General features: G+C 52.2%; 1 protein-coding gene across 3 annotated transcripts in view; it reads right to left on the bottom strand.

Annotated features, from left to right (window-relative positions):
* Nucleotides 1-22847, bottom strand: part of LOC135828775 (inositol 1,4,5-trisphosphate receptor type 1-like) — an 89855-nt gene that overhangs the window by 19104 nt on the left and 47904 nt on the right. For all 3 annotated transcript variants that reach the window (XM_065341200.1, XM_065341201.1, XM_065341202.1), the window contains 11 exons: nt 22668-22794; nt 20185-20360; nt 19767-19915; nt 19397-19502; nt 18649-18817; nt 18191-18363; nt 17303-17455; nt 14271-14399; nt 2057-2213; nt 1253-1404; nt 646-849 (listed from right to left, as the gene is read on the bottom strand). In XM_065341200.1, coding sequence (XP_065197272.1) covers nt 646-849; nt 1253-1404; nt 2057-2213; nt 14271-14399; nt 17303-17455; nt 18191-18363; nt 18649-18817; nt 19397-19502; nt 19767-19915; nt 20185-20360; nt 22668-22794 — 1695 coding nt within the window. The remainder of the gene's footprint in view (nt 1-645; nt 850-1252; nt 1405-2056; nt 2214-14270; nt 14400-17302; nt 17456-18190; nt 18364-18648; nt 18818-19396; nt 19503-19766; nt 19916-20184; nt 20361-22667; nt 22795-22847) is intronic.

Below are 22847 nucleotides of genomic sequence, written 5' to 3'. Positions count from 1 at the left end.
GTCAAATGAAAAAAACCTATTACTACTATTTTTAGCATGCAGCTCAATTTCATATCACTGCAATCCCCCGTGTGAAGTTCATCCACCGTCCGTAGAGGCTACTATTTTCGTCTGACGATCGATTCAGTTCGTGAAATTCAGAGTTACGAAAAACAACTGCTCGTTCTTCCGTCTGGATACCACTACGATCATGTACATGTACAGCGATGGCAACTGAAATCTGACCCCTGAGCGGTGCGTTCACATTCTAGCGTCTCTATTTCGTAGTGTTACAACACTGTGTTGGGTCTTGGCCATGTGAGCACACCGCTCAGGGGTCGGATTTCAGTTTCCAGCACTGTACATCCAATCCCTGTATCCGTACTCTTCCCTTATTGGCCACAGGCTATCATGACAATAGAAACAAAACAACAGCACATGCACCGGGGACACTATGACATCAACAATTCACAAATGGATATCAAAACAATGGACCGGTAGAGGGGGGGGGGGGTACAATGGCCCAGAAAATAGAGCGGAGACAGGGTGAAATAACCCGCAGGGGGGGGGGGGGGTATAATAAAGCATTCCCGGGGGTGGCGCAGTGGGAGAAGCAGGCAGTTCACGGCTGCCTGACAGTACCAGCAGATCCAGCGCAGCGGTTACCTGGTTGGCGTGACAAGGTCCCTGGCAGTACTCGGTTAGCGTGATCAGGCACTGGATGATGAGCGGCACGTTGCGGCTGTTGACGTACAGCCCCAGCAGTCCCATGCCACCGGCCGCACCACCACACACATAGTAGAGAAACTGCAGCGTCTTGCTGACCAGGTTGTAGTTCTGACGAGCGTTGTCCTGCTTGCGAAGGTAATTCTGCCCACACGAATAAGGAAAGCACACACTGTGTTAATACTAGATAAAAATAAAAAAATAAAATAAAATAAAAACACGCGCTAGGGGCAAGAGAATCATGGCTCATGTGTACACATACATTAACGCACTGCAACAAGCTCAAGTGTTTTCCGGATAACAAACCATACTTTAATGTTTAAACACGCACAATTCACCTCCCCAAAGAAGTCAGTGTGTAGTGCAATGTTATCGCATGAGCTGATTGTAAAGTAACTGGTGGTGTTAGTGGATATTCTAGCGTAACTTGTAGCTCTTTGGTCCTCTTTTATTCTTATAAATTAATCCTTGGCTCTCCACCCGAGTGTGGCCATACTATGATATCCAAATACTAGCAAACGGCAGTACACTATGGAGCTGGTAGTACCTGCAGCAGGTCGTTGTGTGTCTCGCAGAGCAGCTGCAAGAAGCGGAGAATATCCTCCATGTGCGCAATGGCAGGCAGGCTGAGAATGTCCAGGGTACCGCTGGCCGCACCCTGTCCTGTCGGCGCGATCAGCAGGTTTGTGGAGCTTTCGGCTAAAGAATGGAGCAAGCAAGAACAGGAACCCATACAAACACATACACACACACACACACACACACACACACACACACACACACGTGCACGCGCACGAATGTACACGCGCACACATGCACGAATGTACACGCACACACACACACATACGCACACACGCATACAAACACACACACACACACCCATACAAACACACACACACACACAAACACACACCGTTAAGCCAAACAGATTTCGCTTGCAAGAGCAATGCACCACCAGCTGGTCTAGCTTACTGGCCAGCACACCCGGTTCCCTGGGTCTTGTCACTGATTTATGCCTCCTGAGGTATTGGTCTGTTACTCAGCTCTCTTCAGTTTTGAAAAAAGAATTATTACAAACACAATGTGCACGCATGCACATACACGCAGGCCGATGTACCCCCCCCCCCCCCCCCCCCCACATACATATCAAACACCCCCCCCACACAAATCCCCCCCCCCCCCCCCCACACACACACACATATCAAAGACCTCACCCCCCCCCCCCCCCCACCCACACACAAATCCCCCCCCCCCCCCCTACACCCACAAATCAAACACACCCACCCCCACCCCCACACACACACTAACGCATGTTCACCCCGCTCAGCGCACACCATTGAGCGTGTCTTACTTCTCGACTGCCTGCGTTGCAGTCCGGGAGGTCTCTGCTGGCCCGCAGGTGTGACTGCGGGTGTAGACGGCGGTGCCACCTGTATCGTCGGTGCTGTTCCAGGACCACCAGCGGCAGCATCACCACCTGGCGCACCACCACCTACTACCTGATGAGGCTGCCAACAAGACAGCAAGCAGCACGCAAACAGCAGCAGCAGCAACACGCAAACAGTAGCAGCAGCAGCAGCAGCACGCAAGCATTAGCAGCAGCAGCAGCAGCAGCAGCACGCACACAGCAGCAGCAGCAGCAGCAGCAGCACGCAAACACTTCTTTTTTGTATCGTATTATATTTTTTACTTGGGCATTCCGAACAGCCATGCATTTTTCTGATTTCTTCTCCAGTGTATGTTGTATTGCATTTTAATCCATTGTGCTAATTTTTGCCCCTAAAAGAGGCTTGCTTGTACTGCATTCCCAACAGACCCTAATGTCTTCTTACAGGGTGCCCAAGACACGTGACACAAACCACCCAAAAATCGGCACAACAGCAGACAAGGCCAATCTCTAAAACGGTGCACACGTCTTGTCAGAGTAGTGCGTACTAGCTGAGCTCCACACTCCACAGTCCACAGTCCACAGTCCACACTCCCACTCCACACTCCACACTCCACACTCCACACTCCACACCCCACACTCCACACTCCACACTCCACACTCCACACTCCCACTCCACACCCCACACCCCACACCCCACACTCCACACCCCACACCCCACACCCCACACCCCACACCCCACACTCCACACCCCACACCCCACACCCCACACCCCACACCCCACACTCCACACTCCACACCCCACACCCCACACTCCACACTCCACACCCCACACCCCACACTCCACACTCCACACTCCACACCCCACACCCCACACTCCACACCCCACACTCCACACCCCACACTCCACACCCCACAGTCCACACCCCACACTCCACACTCCACACTCCACACCCCACACCCCGCACTCCACACTCCACACTCCACACCCCACACCCCACACTCCACACCCCACACCCCACACCCCACACCCCACACTCCACACCCCACACTCCACACCCCACACTCCACACCCCACACTCCCACTCCACACCCCACACCCCACACTCCACACCCCACACTCCACACCCCACACCCCACACTCCACACCCCACACCCCACACCCCACACTCCACACCCCACACTCCACACCCCACACTCCACACCCCACACTCCACACTCCACACTCCACACCCCACACTCCACACCCCACACCCCACACTCCACACCCCACACCCCACACTCCACACTCCACACCCCACACTCCACACTCCACACCCCACACTCCACACTCCACACCCCACACTCCACACCCCACACTCCACACTCCACACTCCACACTCCACACCCCACACCCCACACTCCACACCCCACACTCCACACCCCACACCCCACACTCCACACCCCACACTCCACACTCCACACTCCACACTCCACACTCCCACTCCACACCCCACACCCCACACTCCACACCCCACACCCCACACCCCACACCCCACAGTCCACACCCCACACCCCACACTCCACACCCCACACCCCACACCCCACACCCCACACCCCACACTCCACACTCCACACCCCACACCCCACACTCCACACCCCACACCCCACACTCCACACTCCACACCCCACACTCCACACCCCACACTCCACACCCCACACTCCACACCCCACACTCCACACCCCACAGTCCACACCCCACACTCCACACTCCACACCCCACACTCCACACTCCACACTCCACACCCCACACCCCACACCCCACACTCCACACTCCACACTCCACACCCCACACTCCACACTCCACACCCCACACTCCACACCCCACACTCCCACTCCACACCCCACACCCCACACTCCACACCCCACACTCCACACCCCACACCCCACACCCCACACTCCACACCCCACACTCCACACCCCACACTCCACACCCCACACTCCCACTCCACACCCCACACTCCACACTCCACACCCCACACCCCACACTCCACAGTCCACACTCCACACCCCACACTCCACACCCCACACTCCACACCCCACACTCCACACCCCACACTCCACACCCCACACTCCACACTCCACACCCCACACTCCACACCCCACACTCCACACTCCACACCCCACACTCCACACCCCACACTCCACACTCCACACCCCACACTCCACACCCCACACTCCACACTCCACACTCCACACCCCACACTCCACACCCCACACCCCACACCCCACACTCCACACCCCACACCCCACACTCCACACTCCACACTCCACACTCCACACCCCACACCCCACACTCCACACCCCACACTCCACACCCCACACTCCACACCCCACACCCCACACTCCACACTCCACACCCCACACTCCACACCCCACACTCCACACTCCACACCCCACACTCCACACTCCACACCCCACACTCCACACTCCACACCCCACACTCCACACTCCACACCCCACACTCCACACCCCACACTCCACACTCCACACTCCACACCCCACACTCCACACTCCACACCCCACACTCCACACCCCACACTCCACACCCCACACTCCACACTCCACACCCCACACTCCACACCCCACACTCCACACTCCACACCCCACACTCCACACCCCACACTCCACACCCCACACTCCACACTCCACACTCCACACTCCACACTCCACACTCCACACCCCACACTCCACACTCCACACTCCACACTCCACACTCCACACTCCACACCCCACACTCCACACCCCACACCCCACACTCCACACTCCACACCCCACACTCCACACTCCACACTCCACACCCCACACTCCACACCCCATGTCGTGATTACATCACGAAGTTGTACATAATATCACGTGTATGTTTGTGTGACGTTATCGTCCACGTAGCATTAGCCCTTTTGTTTGTTTTGATGGCTTTATGGTTTTACCCAGCTTCTTGATGATTAGAGATTAGAGTAAGTCATGTAGTACTGAATGAGAATTAATCCCAGTCCTTATGAAGTTAGTTATGTTGTGGAACTAAGAGAGTCTAGACTCTAGTCACAACATAAATTGGTGCCGAAACCATGTCCGAGTATCCAGGGAGTCTCCGAGTTTTAGCAAATAAAATCAGTGCATTGTATTCTACTGTCCACGATGACGATACGAAGTGCCAACGTTTAGTTTCAGAAAGTTGTCCATCTGACGACGCAGACCAGTGGGTCGGGATTCGGACCCAGTTTTGTGAACAGCATAGAGATGCCCTCACGAAGTTGGATGCTGACCTAGATAAGTACGGCGCTGCGTTATACGATTTCGTGGCTAGTGGAGCAACTCAAAAAAAGAAAAAGAAAGAAGATGAAGAAGAGTATGAAAGTATGGCCAGTACGTTACCGTCGTACTTCAAAAATCTGTCCCTGCTGAGTGCTCAAGCCAAAAGGGCCACAGCCAACACCAGTACCAGCAGTCAAGCACCTGGAATTGACGTCCAGCAGCTGCTGACAATGCACACCGCAACTCAGCAACAAACACAGCAGTTGCTGTCAGCCATTGGGAAGCACACTAGCACGGTTGGCCAGCTGGCGGCCAACTCGGCACAGCCTGCACAGAGTGCTCATGGATCTGTAAAATTGCCCGTGCTCACAATCAGGAAGTTTGATGGTGACATACTTCATTTCACTGAGTTCATTGACATGTTTCAATCTGCGATCGGTACAAATCAAAGCCTGTCTGCCGTACAGAAACTGTCGTATTTGAGAAGTCATTTGACAGGCATGGCCCTGGATGTTATTGCCGGTATTCCCACCACCGATTCAAATTACCCCGTGGCGTTAGGATTATTGAAGGATCGCTTTGGCAAGAAGGATGCCATCATCGCAGCCCGATACCGCGCAATTACCGAAATGCCAGCGCCATCAAATAAACCTCACATGTTGCGGAGATTTTACAACGAGGTGGAGGCTAATTTGCGCTGTTTGCAAGCGGAAGGTCAAAGTGTGCAACAGGAACTGCTGATTCCTGTCATCACTTCCAAGTTACCAAAGTGCGTCATCGTACAACTTGAGACACAGAAACCCCACAATCAGAGTTGGACTGTTGATGAGCTGCGGAAACAGCTGGGAATCTACCTGGAGGTCCGTGAATCGGCCGAGCGACTGGCAGGAGACACAGCCAGCAAACCAGAGAGCACTCTGCCACGACCACCGCCTGTTTCCGCACAGCCTCATGCTGCCTACTCCCAACCTCCGGCCACGGCAGCCACGTTAGTTAGCTCTGTGCGGCGCGCCACTCCGAGATGCTTCTTCTGCAAGTTGCAACACTTCTCGGACACCTGCCCAACGTTCAACACGGTTTCTACCAGACAGCAGCAGCTACAAGACCACTGCTTTGTATGCTTACGGAAGGGACATTGGGCAAAGGACTGTACTGCTAGAAGACCCTGCTATCACTGCAATCTGTTGACCCATCACCGTGCCCTGTGCCCTCAGAAATTTGGCTCATCACCAGTGTCAGCTGCCGCAAGTACCTTCTATCCTACTCAGCAGCAGCAAGGGCCACAGAAACATACTACCGCTACGGTGCACGTCCAGTCCAAAGGTGTGAATCTCCCAACCGCCATCGCAACTGTCGCCGGGCAAGGCAACATCTCAGACTGCCGACTGTTGTTTGACACCGGCTCAACTCGCACATTTATTCATGAATCGTTAGCTGCCTCTGTCAACGCAGCTGTTGTCGGTGAAGACGTGTTGTCCATCGCTAGTTTTGGATCTGCGTCCCGGCGAACGGTCACCCTGCCGAGAGTGGAGTTTTCCCTCCTATGTCGAGATGGATCAGCCTTGCCCGTAACCGCCAATGTTATGCCGTGGATTTGTTGTCCTGTTGTCAAATCCCCAATCGACATCGACCAGTACCCTGAAGTCAAGAACATCCAACTAGCTGACACCATTGTCACCAAGCGTGAGGAGGTAGAAATTGACCTCCTTATCGGCACGGATTTCTACTTCTCCATCATGGGTAACGGTCACATCCAACTCAACAATGGCCTGGTCTTGCTGAACTCCAAATTGGGATTTGTCCCAGCAGGCCCTACTGACACAGAGACAGATGACACTGCGGGCCACATAATGCTCACAGATGCTACCACCTTGCCAGACCCAGTATTTGATCTCCAACGTTTCTGGCGACTTGAAGATATTGGTATCACCGATGACATCAGTGATCCGCAGACAGCGGACGACATTGCCCTGGAACACTTTCGCAGCTCCTTGCAACTGATCAACGGCCGATATATGGTATCTTGGCCATGGAAAGATAGCCATACTCCACAACCTAATCTACCAGAGAACTACGAGCTCGCCTTCGGCCGTCTCAAATCCTTAGTCAAACGACTCCAGCAGACACCACAAGTGCTAGAGAAGTATCATTGTACCATCACAGAGCAGTTAGCCAATGGCATTATCGAGGAAGTGAACCTTGATCACCAGGATGGGCCGATTCACTACATCCCCCACCACTGTGTTGTTCGCCCCAGCAGTACCACAACAAAGGTCCGTGTGGTATATGATGCTTCCGCCAGAACTCGCGCAGAACACAACAGCCTGAACGACTGCCTGCACCGAGGTCCGATACTTCTGCCGGATCTGTGTGGCATCCTGGTGAGATTTCGGCTACACCCCATTGGCATTGTCAGCGATGTTGAGAAGGCCTTCCTTCAGCTAGGTCTATCTATGACAGATCGCAATGTAACACGGTTCCTATGGCTTCGCGATCCTACAAAACCCGTCACCACAGCCAACCTAGTGATCTACCGCTTTTGCCGAGTTCCATTTGGCATTGTCGCTAGCCCGTTTCTTCTCGCCGCCACAGTTGACCACCATCTCCAACAGCAACAGACAGGGACATGCGATGATGTACGTCGCAGTATCTATGTTGACAACGTTGTCACCGGGCAGAGCAGCGTCCAGGATGCTACTGCATACTACAGAGAGGCAAAGGACGCCTTTGCCAGTGCCACCATGAACTTGCGTGAATGGGGTACCAACGATCCTGACTTCAGAGATGCTCTAGCTCCTGAAGACAAGTCTAGCTGTGATGTAATGAAGGTACTGGGTATGTCATGGGATACCAATCGCGATACTCTGTCGACGGCAAAGTCAGCCACAAACCAGTACTCCGTCATTACCAAAAGAGATGTCCTCCGCAGCATAGCCCAATTCTATGATCCGATGGGCCTGTTCTCCCCGGTCATCATGCGTGCGAAGATCCTAGTACAGAGTATATGGAAGCTACATGTAGACTGGGACTCTCCGCTGCCTGACGCTCTCGTTCATGAATGGAAGGATATCCTGTCCGATCTGTCCTGCGCAAGTGACGTTGCCATTCCTCGCTTCATTGGACCAAAAATCCACGTCGACAAGGTCACCTATGAACTCCACGTCTTCTGTGATGCGTCTCAAGATGGTTACGGTGCAGCCGCGTACCTGTGTGTGAGACAAGTTGACGGTGCCTATTCGTCAGTTGACCTGATCTACAGCCGAACACGAGTCTCGCCCATCAAGGCAACAAGTATACCACGTCTAGAGCTCCTAGCAGCACTCATCGGCGCCAGGATCATCAAATTTCTGAAGAAAGAGCTTCTGGGCGCAGTTCACATCTCAGCTACCCACCTGTGGTCTGACTCACAGTGCGTGCTTGGCTGGATTAAGAATACTGAGAAATCGTACCCTGCCTTCATCGCCAATCGGTTGAAGGAAATCCGTGCAGACCAGAGTGTGTGCTTCAACTATATCCGTACAGCCGACAACCCAGCCGACCTACCATCCCGTGGAGCATCGCTAGCCACACTGACAGACAGTACAGCTTGGTGGTGTGGTCCAGAATGGCTTCGAGATCCTCCTGTACACTGGCCCAAAGACGTCATCGATGCTCCTTCCACAGTACTATTCGCGGCGGAGGGTCCTGCGGAAACCGAGACCAGCAGCAAGCCATCACCGCTGAGTATAGATGAGAGCAAGTATACTTCGTTTGAGAAGCTAGCCCGTGTAACAGCATACGGTATCAAGTTTGTCAAGAGATGCCGTCAACAGACCACATGCGGCACTCATTTGTCTGCTGCTGAAATCGACAACGCCAAACATCTGTGGATTCAACATGTTCAAGCAACACACTATACACCGGAGATTGAGGCTATCAAAAGCAACGCCAAGAACAAGCTGGTCCAAAACCTTGCGCTCTTTCTAGATGAACATAACCTCATCCGCTGCAAGGGTCGATTGGAGAATTCATCCCTACCAAACTCAGCGAAGTATCCCATCCTTCTACCTCGTTCACATCCAGTAACCACAGCTATCATCAATGACTGTCACCGCATGGTGCTGCACAGTGGAACTAACCATACCCTATCGCGAGTCAGGTATGACTATTGGGTCCCCAGAGGACGACAAACCGTCAAGACTGTACTCAAGAAATGTGGTGTATGCAAGAGGTTCAATGGTCGGCCGTACTCGCTACCGAAAATGGCACCCTACCCTCCAGAGCGCGTAGCTGAGTCTAAACCGTTCACACACGTTGGCGTCGACTACTTTGGCCCAATGACAGTCAGAGAACATGGACTCATCCACAAGGTATGGGTGTGCCTATTTACGTGCATGGTCACACGTGCCATCCACCTCGAGCTTGTTGCTGACATGACCACAGAACAGTTCCTGATGGCATTGCGCAGATTTGTGGCAAGAAGAGGAGTACCGCGCAAGATCTTCTCTGACAACGCTCAGCAATTCCTGCTTTCGAAATCGACTCTACAGCTTGCTTGGGAAGCCATTGTGAAGGATGACCACACTCTTAATTATGCTGCTTCCCATGGAATCGAATGGATTTGCATTGTGCAACTCTCCCCATGGATGGGCGGGTTCTATGAACGGTTGATTGGAATCGTGAAGAAAGCCCTCCGTAAGTCTATTGGCAGACTAGTTCTCGGAACAACGGAGCTGTCAACCATTCTCGTCGAAGTTGAAGCAGTAGTAAATTCACGACCGCTGGTGTACGTAAGCGATGAGATCTATACGGTCTTGACACCTGCCCACTTCTTATCATTATCAGCCGAAATCAGTCTACCCCAAGGGCATGTAGAAGAGGACCCTGATTTCGCCCCAACAATGTCGTCAGCGGAACTGCTACTTTCTACGTGGAAGAAAGGTCAGAAGCGATTGAATGAGTTTTGGAACTGTTGGAGATCTGAATACCTAACCAGTCTACGAGAACGGCAACAATCGCAGTTGAAACAGGTTGCTCATTCTACCGTGAAGCCAAGGATTGGACATGTGTGCCTCATCAAGGATGACGCGCCCAGAGGTATGTGGAAACTGGGTATCATCAGCGAACTTCACGCTAGTCGTGATGGAGAAACGCGTTCCGCCACTGTGAGGACGCCCAATAACAAGCTCCTACGGCGCTCACTACAGCACCTATATCCGTTGGAGTGTGAGTCTGCTCGACCTGCTGACCACTCGTCGAATGAACCACAGCCTCCCGCTGTAACCAACGACGCACACGTCCCTGCAACAGCTTCTCGACCGGTAAGACGAGCTGCTATCGAAGGCTTAGGACGTGTCCTGGATTTGCACGAGGCAGACTTGGTTTAGTTCACCATGCTGGTGTCTGTCTCAATCAGCTATCATCCACTCAAGCTGTATAATTATGTTCACCCCCCTTTTTATTCGAGTTTTCTTTTCCTCTGCCAACTTGCTCTCCCACTCACTACTTTGGCACTAGGGTGTAGTATGGGCTCCATGACTTATGTGTCCTTGCTCTTCAGTACCTTCGCAATTTGGTTCACAAGATATGTCACATCATTAGCGTAGCCTGTCAGGAGACATGCGTCTGTGGGGACTGCCCTAGTTAACATTAACAATACCCAAATAATAATAATCACCTAAATACGCGGTTCTTATGCGCTATTATAATCTTTCTCCCTTTGGTCACCAGGTCTTTTGTGATTGATCGCTCCACCTGTGTTTGGGAATGTCGTGATTACATCACGAAGTTGTACATAATATCACGTGTATGTTTGTGTGACGTTATCGTCCACGTAGCATTAGCCCTTTTGTTTGTTTTGATGGCTTTATGGTTTTACCCAGCTTCTTGATGATTAGAGATTAGAGTAAGTCATGTAGTACTGAATGAGAATTAATCCCAGTCCTTATGAAGTTAGTTATGTTGTGGAACTAAGAGAGTCTAGACTCTAGTCACAACACCCCACACTCCACACCCCACACCCCACACTCCACACTCCACACCCCACACTCCACACCCCACACCCCACACCCCACACTCCACACTCCACACCCCACACTCCACACCCCACACTCCACACTCCACACCCCACACCCCACACTCCACACTCCACACCCCACACTCCACACCCCACACTCCACACTCCACACTCCACACCCCACACTCCACACTCCACACCCCACACTCCACACTCCACACCCCACACTCCACACCCCACACTCCACACTCCACACCCCACACTCCACACCCCACACTCCACACTCCACACTCCACACTCCACACTCCACACCCCACACTCCACAGTCCACAGTCCACAGTCCACACCCCACACTCCACACTCCACACTCCACAGTCCACACTCCACACTCCACACTCCACACTCCACAGTCCACAGTCCACACTCCACACTCCACAGTCCACAGTCCACACTCCCACTCCACACTCCACACTCCACACCCCACACTCCACACTCCACACTCCACACTCCACACTCCCACTCCACACTCCACACCCCACACTCCACACTCCACACCCCACACTCAACACTCCACAGTCCACACCCCACACTCCACACTCCACACCCCACACTCCACACTCCACACCCCACACTCCACACTCCACACTCCACACCCCACACTCCACACCCCACACTCCACACCCCACACTCCACACTCCACACCCCACACTCCACACCCCACACTCCACACCCCACACCCCACACCCCACACTCCACACCCCACACTCCACACCCCACACCCCACACTCCACACCCCACACTCCACACTCCACACCCCACACTCCACACCCCACACTCCACACCCCACAGTCCACAGTCCACAGTCCACACTCCCACTCCACACTCCACACCCCACAGTCCACAGTCCACACCCCACACCCCACACTCCACACCCCACACTCCACACTCCACACTCCACACCCCACACCCCACACTCCACACCCCACACTCCACACTCCACACTCCACACCCCACACTCCACACTCCACACTCCACACCCCACACTCCACACTCCACACTCCACACCCCACAGTCCACAGTCCACAGTCCACAGTCCACAGTCCACACTCCCACTCCACACTCCACACTCCACACCCCACACCCCACACTCCACACTCCACACCCCACACCCCACACTCCACACCCCACACTCCACACTCCACACTCCACACCCCACACTCCACACCCCACACTCCACACTCCACACCCCACACCCCACACTCCACACCCCACACTCCACACCCCACACTCCACACTCCACACCCCACACTCCACACCCCACACTCCACACTCCACACCCCACACCCCACACTCCACACTCCACACCCCACACTCCACACCCCACACCCCACACTCCACACCCCACACTCCACACCCCACACTCCACACCCCACACCCCACACCCCACACTCCACACCCCACACTCCACACCCCACACCCCACACTCCACACTCCACACCCCACACTCCACACCCCACACTCCACACTCCACACTCCACACCCCACACTCCACACCCCACACTCCACACTCCACACCCCACACCCCACACCCCACACTCCACACCCCACACTCCACACTCCACACCCCACACCCCACACCCCACACTCCACACTCCACACCCCACACCCCACACCCCACACTCCACACTCCACACTCCACACCCCACACCCCACACCCCACACTCCACACCCCACACCCCACACCCCACACTCCACACTCCACAACCCACACCCCACACCCCACACCCCACACTCCACACTCCACACTCCACACCCCACACCCCACACCCCACACTCCACACTCCACACTCCACACCCCACACCCCACACCCCACACCCCACACCCCACACCCCACACTCCACACTCCACAGTAACTACAGTCCATTCATCAGAAACAGTCCCGCTGGCTTCTGAAAGTCCAATTTGGGCCGAATTGAGGATCAAAAACGCACTTTAAATCTCAAAAATCGGAGCTTGGGATCTGCTTCTCCATACATTTTCCCATGGCATACCTGCCCTAATTTCGTAAAACCTGGCTGAATTTCTATTTCCCTGTTCTTGGACTTTTCTGGCCTCAAATGTGGCAAGGAGTAATTGCACGCGTCCCACAATGCAGGATGTACTGTTGTTTTCACGATACCTACAACTATGTGCGGGAGACACAAAAACGTTAGGGTGCCAGTTTCCAATGGATGGACTGTAGTTATAGATATCTCGTCATGAACAGTTCCTAGGGTACGCCGTAAGGGGCCATCCGTAAATATAGATATTTATTTAGAAACGAAAACTAGTCGTTTAGGGGGGTTTAGCGCCTGTTCGTTTCTCGAAAAATATCGATGCACAGTTTGTATGTGTGGGCACGTCCAGAAAGGAAAAGAAAAAAATAATATCGATGCAATGCATCGTTTGTATGTGTTTGTTTCTGAGGGAGGGGGGTTGAAGAGAAACGACTAGTTTTCGTTTCTATATTATCGATATTTACGGATGGCCCCTAAGGAGACCAGAGGTCTGTGGGGACTGCCCTAGAGAAATACGACTAAATACTATACTATACTGTGATCTGGAGAGAAGAAAAGCCTGCAGACTGGCGAGATGGCAATACTGCTTTACTGTAAAATCTCAGAGAACGTTGAAATATACAGTGCTACTCACTGAAAACCAGTCGCGAGAGTCAAGTTTACGCCTTGCACCTTTTCGCAGCCCTGTGCTGGCAGGTCTAGGGCTGCGAAATGCCCGGCGTGTACTTGAGTGACTTGACTGGATGTCATTGAGCAGTGCTGTACATCTCAAACTGCCATCCCTTCAGGAGAGAGTGGCAATGTACAATGCAATGCACCAGAGTCCCGTACCCGCACTGCTCCTCCGGTCGTGACCGAGTAGCTTCCTTTCAGCTCCTTCTCCGCTTCCTGCATGCGATCGTGGATGGCCTTGAAGAACTTGTCCGTGCCACCTTGCATGAAGCAGTTGTAGAAGGAGTTCTACAAGCAAAACAGCATACACGTACACAAAAATGAAACAACGATGGGTTGTCATGACCACACAAATGAAACAACGATGGGTTGTCATGACCACGCAAATGAAACTGATGAAACAACGACGGGTTGTCATGACCACACAAATTAGGCCCGCTCGTGGATCCTTCTTTAGCAACATTAACGCCTGGCAATGTCTCCCGAACCCACGACCCATCTAGCCCCCCCCCCCCCCCCCCCCCCACACACACACGAGTAGGTACGGCGTGAGGACACAACCTCATGTTGGGACCGGGAGGGGGCGCGGGGAGCAGTGTAGCAAGAAGGAGCCATGGTACAGGAGGTGTGTCATCCCCGGTAGCCTAATCAGTAGGGCGCTGTCCCGGAAAGACAAGGTGCTGGGTTCGAATCCCGTTCGTAGCTCCTTAACCCTTTCCGGGTTTATGACGAGTATACTCGTCATGCAGACCCCATCGCGTCTGGGCAATGACGAGTATACTCGCGCTCAAACAGTGTGCTCTAGATCATGTGGGCCAGGCCCCCTAGCGTGATCCTGGCCCAACCTGCGTGTGCGGTTACGCGAGTGGAATGTCCTGACATGCGCAGAGAACATTAATTTTGAAGTCCGTAGGTGCAGGCATGCCCAAGTACAAAGCGTCTGCATGCGCGTGTGTATACTTATTTATTCATGACAATTGCGCGATCGGTCGTGGCGGGTATTTCAAGATGTCACGCCGTGTTTCTGAAGAGGAAGCGATCAGGATTGTACTGATGGATCCTGACAGTGATTATGAAGAGGTTAGTTCTGATTCGGGCGATTCGGAAGACTCAGACTCAGACGAGGATCGCGATTTACGAGCGGAGAACAATTTGAATTTATTTGGCTGACATAGCTGCTGGCGCGGATCTAGTGAATCGTGTGGAGCCTGACGCTCATCCAGCTGAACCAAGACCTAGGGACGGCGAGCTGAAAGGTAGCCTACCGCAGTGAGCGGAGCAAGGCGAAGCGCAGCCAAGAGCTTGCTCCGCGGCTAATGGCGGACAAAATCGTCCACGTGGCGAATCGCATCATGAACCTGTGGGTGTACACGGAGGACAGGTGTTGACTGATGCTGCCGCTACTGCACATGCTCATGACGTAGATATGGACGACAATGGGCCTGTAGCTGACGATGTTGATGGTGATGATGGGACAGAACTAGATGATGGTGGATTTGCTCCTGGAAATGGTGCGGCACAGGGAGATTTTGTTGTGCATACGCCTTTCCATGATATTGATGACAGTGATGCCGCAAGAGACGATTCGCAATGAACATGTCGTAATGACAAACCAGTCTTACCGCCTTTCACAGGAAATCCAGGTCTAACTACCCCACCACCAGCTGGCTCGTCTGTGATGTACTACTTGAATTTATTTTTTACGGCATCATTCTGGCAACTCCGTGTCACGGAGACGAATAGGTATGCACGGCAGCACTTACAGCACAACAAGGATACACCGCCAACCCAGGCTAGAGCCAGAAGTTGGGTCCCTGTCACTGTGCGTGAAACGAAGGTTTTAATTGCGCTATGGCTGCTAACTGGTCTTGTTCACAAGCCGCAAGTACATCTCTATTGGTCATCAGACCCGCTACTCTCAACACCTAAGTTATCTTCGGTGTAGCAATGACATCACGGCCGTTCAAACTCATACAGCAGTTCATTCATTTTTCCCACAATGAAGCGCCCGACCCAGACGAGTCAGCTAAACTGAGAAAAGTGAAGCCACTTCTCGACGTGCTTGACGTGTGGCACAATGCGTGCTAATTGCGTTGGCATCCCGCCAAGTCCTCAAGAACGCTAATCCTGCCAACGGCAAGTATGCATTTTTTGCAGGCTTGGCCCACTGCTGTGCTTGAAGTTGCATGGCCGAAGGTTGTGTTCATTCTTTCAAATATACACAACATGACCGGAAGGTTGTGTTCTTTCTTTCAAATATACACAACATGACCGGAAGGTTGTGTTCTTTCTTTCAAATATAAGAGTACACAACATCAGCACCACACGGACAAGAAAGCGCACTCGAGACAATCAACACATCTGCCGGCTTGAGATCAATCATCAGTACAGCAAGTTCATGGGTGGAGTGGACAAGAATGACATGATGATAAACGCTTACTCAGCCCTTCGCAAAACATACAAGTGGTATCTCAAAATTGCTTTTCACTTCATCGAGGAAGCTGTGCAGAATGCCTGCATCATCCATAAGCAGCAGTTCATCGCGATAGGATAAAGTTTGACTTCGCGGCGACAAAAAGAACACGGAAATTACGCATGGACCGACCGCGAATTATTTTGTTCGTGACTTCGCGCAATTTTTTGGAGCATGTCAGGGATTTCCCTTTTGCCCAGCACATGCGGTATGGACATCAAATGAAGCGGGTGGATCTCAGCTTCGCAGAGCAGTTTGACCGGTGAAAATCGGTTGAATTTGAGCAAGGAGCCGAAAAAGAATGTGTGATTGAGGTGTTGTTTCGTTCCGAGGCATGCTGGGCCCATTTGGAGAGGTCATGGAAGTGGCCCTGATGGGGCTATGGAGCTGAGAACTTCCAGGATGGATTTTCTTGGTACGGATCTTTCCAACAAGCCGAGGCCAATGAAATTCCATCCACGGGAACTGAAATGAGAATAAATTTTGTTCGGAACAGTGCGCCCAAAACTCCACCAGGTGAGTCCGTGCGCTGGAATGCCAGAATACTGGGGGAAACAGGCCAGCATGCAAAACAAAACAAGGATGCGTTTGCCACTCAAAGTTCTTCTATATTTTATAGGGTTTCTGTATGCACTTTCCCCATAAACAGTCATTTTATCACTTATCTAGATCCCATAAAAGGCGGATCTGACGTCATAGCATGTCCTCTGTATCTCACCTGGACAGGTCGATTTCCGCCGTCGAGCAGCTGTATGGCTAGGCGCACACATTCCATGAACAGGTCACCACCCTGTGAGGCCATCATCAGCTGTATGACAGTCTCGGTGGCGTGGGCCTGGTCTAGCAGACATTGTAGGTCGGGTTTGGGCAGCTGTGTGTGAGAGACACCCACACAGACACAGACACACACACACACACACACACACACACACACCCACACACACACGCACCAAACCACACACACACACACCAAGCCACACACACACACACACACACACACACACACACACACACACACACCAAGCCACCCACACACACAGATAGAGAACACAATGGTTGCAAGGGTAGAACAAACCACAGGGAACTCCATGCACATGCTATTCAACCACTGTTACGTGGTGTGTCACGTGACATCAATACTATACTTCTGCAATTAGGGCCGGTCTTTCATGACATAAGCGCCACATCATGCCAAGGAACTTGTTTATTTTTTTCAAATCGGGTGACATTATAGAGCTTGCAGTGTACTACAATGTAAGCGTCCATATTGTGTGTGCTGGCTGTGCTGGCTGAGGCCAGCACAGCCGAAAATACGGTATCTGGCTACGCTGGCCATTTCAGGACAATCAGACAAACACACGAGTATATGAACCCTCACACAAAAACCATACAGTGACACATCAGTATCACATACATCCAGCAGCCATAAAATATGTACTCATAGCCTAGATGCGAGTCGTACTACTGCATGTCCAAGGTCGAATGACTGGTTTACCATTATGCAGGGTATGGTATACTGAAGTGCTTCATTGCTCCGCTCAACTCCCCCCCCCCCCCCCCCCCCCCCTCCACACACACGAGAGCAGGCATTGCATGAGAACCTCACCAGCGGGCGGATGAGTATGATCTCGTTGTTCTCGATATCATCAAACGTAATGCTGTGCTTGGCCTCTCCCTTGGCTTGCTCGATCCCATGCACAGAGCCGTGGACACGTGGTACACTCATCATGCGCGATAGCAGATTCCGTCGCTTGTCCAGTTTGGAAACTGCTCCGGAACCTACCAAGGGTAATGCAGCAACAACAATGCACATACACAATGCATCACATATTATGGTAAAGGTCACATGACCTTCCACTGTAGTTCACATGCAGCCTCGTAAAATGGTCCATGCAGGGCCAGATCCGCGCGTTGTGCTCACATGAACTGGAGAAACTAATTCATGCATACTTGACTTGCTCCACCCTCATAATCAAGCTCTTTTGAAGATCAGTCGCCGTTCTGCCAACACTCCAGATACAGTGATAGTACTCATCACATACATACACGGGATTGCACACTGACCTTCGCGCGACTGCTTGGACGCAGAGGCAGCCTGCTCGGGATAGGCGGTACGAAACCTAAACGTGATCAAGTTCTGCAGCGTGAAGCGACTCCTCTGCAGGTGCTTCTCGTCCGCCGGTGAAGGACTGTCGAAGTAGCGCTCTAGCAGCTGTACCCGCAGCGACTTTGCCTGAGTGAGGACACGACAAAGATACAATCCACACACACAACACAATTTATATTAGGGGTCATCTGTAAATACAGACATTAATTCGGAAACGAAAACTAGTCATTTCTCTTCAACCCCCTTCCCCCCTCCCAGAGAAACGAACACATACAAACGGTACATAGGATCAATCTTTTTTCACCCTACCCGTTGACGAAATACGGAATACCTTTCGCGTTTGCAACGACGACAATGGTGTACGCGTTTGTGACCACGCTACCACCACTGACGGCTGATGCAGTCACTGACACAACGCATAACGCGCTGGAGCCGCCTTCTTGAGTATGGAGCTCGCGTGTGGACCTCAGCACGCTGCTGGGTGTTATGTCAAAGAGGCCCATAATCGTATCTACGCCTGTGGTAAGTAAAGGCACCGGTCAAATATGAGCATACACGTGCAGACACATGCATGATCAAATTAACGGTAGTAAATACGGTATTTGTCTGTATTTCGTGACAAAAAATGTAGATACGGTTTATACTCCAGTGCGGCGTATACTCAGTATAATACGGTGTTCGTACAAGTAATACAGCTGAACGCACCATGTCTTCGTCGAAGGCGGCCGTCTGCTTGTCCAACATCTGCTGCAGTATACCCAGGATATCGATGCACAGACGCTCATCACAACGTTCGGTGTGCGAGATCAACCTGGACAAGACAAGATCAACATGCCAGGGGAGTGGAGGGGTGGGGGGGAAGAACCGTGAGACAGAGCAACGGACGAGCTGAGTTCCCTTGAACGTCAACTGCGACAGTTTTTACACATGAGGAGCTATTTTCCAGCAACATTCTACTACGCAAAACGTAAAGGAAAAGTTTCCGCTACTACGAAAGCTGTTCAATTATTATCTGTTCAATGCTCAGCATACAGGTACCTCATAGGCAAGTTAACTGCTGTCTTCTTCCTCTTACCTGCGCAGAAATCCTCCGTTTCGAATCCACTCGACACCGCGGCTACCCTTAGGGAAGAGCAGGCCGGGCCGGTGGAAGACGTCCACCAACACAGACATCTCGCTGGCCACTAGCGGCTGAATGATCTCGTCAAACTTGCGCAGCAGATCCTGGCCAAGAGAACACGCAAGAAGCCATTATTAGAAATGGTGAGGTAATGAATTCGGATACAGCACAGAGCAATCGTGCTATGCATTTACACATAAACGCAGTAGTAACGATTATAACAAAAACCCGCACTCAATCTAGAAAGCGCTGCATGCACACGCACACACACACACACACACACGCACACACACACACACACGTACGCACACGTACGCACGCGCACACAAACACACACGCACACGCACGCGCACACAAACACACACACACGAACCTGGAATGCGTCAATGATGGAGCCGGCCGAGCCAGTCGGCTTCTGCGTGGACTTGTTCTTGGAGTAGTGCTTCAACCACTTATTTGCAGCCCGGGACGTACGCTGGCTGGATAGTATGTTGCGCACCTGGTCGTCCAACTCGGACGAGATGGCAATGTCGTGAATGCGATTCTGAGCTGTAAACACACGCACGCATGCCCGTACCCACGCACGCACGCGCACACACACACACACGCACACAAGAAATGGGACGTCAATTTCAATTCAAATGGGAATGCGCTCGACCTGGTCTCACAGCTCAGATGGTTAGAGCATTGCTCATGACGAGCAAGTCCCCAGGTTCGAGTCCTGGAGGAGGGGGTTGGCATTTTTCTCATTTTTCTGGCAGTTCACTTCCCCTGCCTGTTTATACAGTAAGACCTGTAACTAAAGACCAGGGTGACTAGCGACCAGCCTGCTACTACAGACCACTTTGCCAGGCACGGACGGTCTCACATTCATAGTTGTTCGGTGTAAACCTCTAACTAAGGACCACCTGCCACAAAATACGGCTTTCTCTGGGCCCCAAGGGGTGGTCGTTAGTTACAGGTTTTACTGTAATTTCAATTTCTTCAGACTTTCTTCTGCTTAGTCCTGCAACACCGGTGTGAGGATAAGAGGCATGGGAAACACAACACAATCTCAGTGCCACAACCCAACAACAGCACACAGGAAGAAGGACAATGCACTGGAAACGCATGGATTGACCTTTGTACGGCAGTGAAATGGAACACCAACCATTTCCAAATGGCCTGTTTGGCGTGTGGACTCTAAACTCCCGGGGAGAACGCTGGTTCGCACAAACAGCAGAAGATGAAGCCGAATGAGCAGTCCACCAGCTCGACGACAACAGGAGAATGCGCGTAATGTCAGTTGCTGAACAAAGCCCACGTGGATACCACCGTTACTGGAGTTAAACCGGACTACAGTGTGTGTTCGGTCATCTTATCATTGCGTCGTTGGATAAATTGGTATTAACTTGTGTACTCTGGTCTGCAGACACTACTCGGCTGATGCATGATTGCCAATACACAACCAAGGAGGAGAAGAGGCCGGGTAGTCTGCTGTTCAACTACCAACGGTGCACGACCGAACTCAACGCAACGCAACTGCCGAAACGCGGCATGACCACGGTCGTCCACTTACAGTCAATGCTGAGTCGATCACTTGTCCTCTGTGTGGTTAGTTTGAGGATACCCTTTGGTGCGGTGGAATCATCACCTTTGATTATCTTTCTGTCTGCAACACGGTGGTCATGTTAGAATATCCACCGGCTGAACTACAAACCAAGGCACGGCAAGATGTGTGGGGCAATAATGCCCCCTGCCCTGCCCCTGCCCCTCAATGCCCCTCCCCTGCTCCTACCCCTCCCCCGAATCACTGCTCCCCTCCCTGCCCCTCCTCTGCTCTTACTGTGCGGGCCCATCCACCCACTGTGTGTCACTTTCGACCCGGGCTACAAGGCACGAACAGTTTCCGTCATGATCTGAAGACAAGGAGCAGCGTACGAAATAGTGGCAGCGACTTTGGCGTTGATTTGTTAGGAAAGGGTTTGCTCCACACACTGGAGCTTGCGCTTTCCGCCGACTTGACTCGACACTTGAGTGATTCAATCAAGTGTCAAGTCAAGTCGGCGGAAAAGCGCGAGCTCCAGCGTGGAAAGCAAACCCTTTTTCTTTGCATGATAAGACAATAGATAAAATCAAAATCAAAGCGATACGCCCGATCAAATCATCCCCTACCACCAGCACACAGCAAGTCACGGGACTTAGGGGTGAGGGGTAACATTTGCCAGCTCTGAATCCCAATAACATCACAATAGGGGGAACAGGGATGTATTACATCAATCCGGCCCCTTCATTGTCTTCGCAATGCTTAGACGAAGCAACGGTGGTGAGGCGGTCTATCACCCAAAGCGTCGCCTACGCCATCAACCGGCACAGCTGAGAACCGGTCTGCCCTCGCTAGCACAACATCGGTCACAAGACAAACCTCATTAGTAGACAACGATCAAAAATCCCCTGACACCTGGAACACGTGCATTCACGTCCGGATAGTAGATAATACTACAGCAGTTATAAGACAAACAATTTGAAATCAATTTTTTCCATGTTACAATTTTTTTCCATGTTACAATTTTTTTCCATGTTACAATTTTTTTCCATGTTACAATTTTTTTCCATGTTACAATTTTTTTCCTTGGCTCACCATCTGAGTTTGAGATCCACTGGGTTATCTACTAACCAGGGTAGACCAGGGTAGACCGGTAATACCAGCTATAGTAACACCTGGTGTAAGCGACAGATCTAGACACAGACACTGTGGGACCTGTTTCTAAAGACCACCTGGCTTTAACGACCGCTTTTGCTTGCACCGTGGGGTGTGGTCGCTTAAACCAGGTTTTACTGTACCAAGTGGTGTGCACTCTAACAAGAACGGCTTACCGATGTCGTAGAGTTTCTGAATGGTCTCGCGGATGCTGGACTTGGCCTCAGTGATCGAGTGCGCCTCACACAAGTAGTAGATTGCCGTGCAGCCCTCCAGTAGGCGGATGACATCCGCTTGCCGAGACTGCAGAATGCAAGCAAGTAAAGAAAAGCACTGTAAGGGGCCATCCAGCATTA

This window comes from Sycon ciliatum, chromosome 12 (genome assembly GCF_964019385.1).
Source record: "Sycon ciliatum chromosome 12, ocSycCili1.1, whole genome shotgun sequence".
NCBI lineage: Eukaryota > Metazoa > Porifera > Calcarea > Leucosolenida > Sycettidae > Sycon > Sycon ciliatum.
This window is presented reverse-complemented; position numbering and strand designations above follow the sequence as displayed.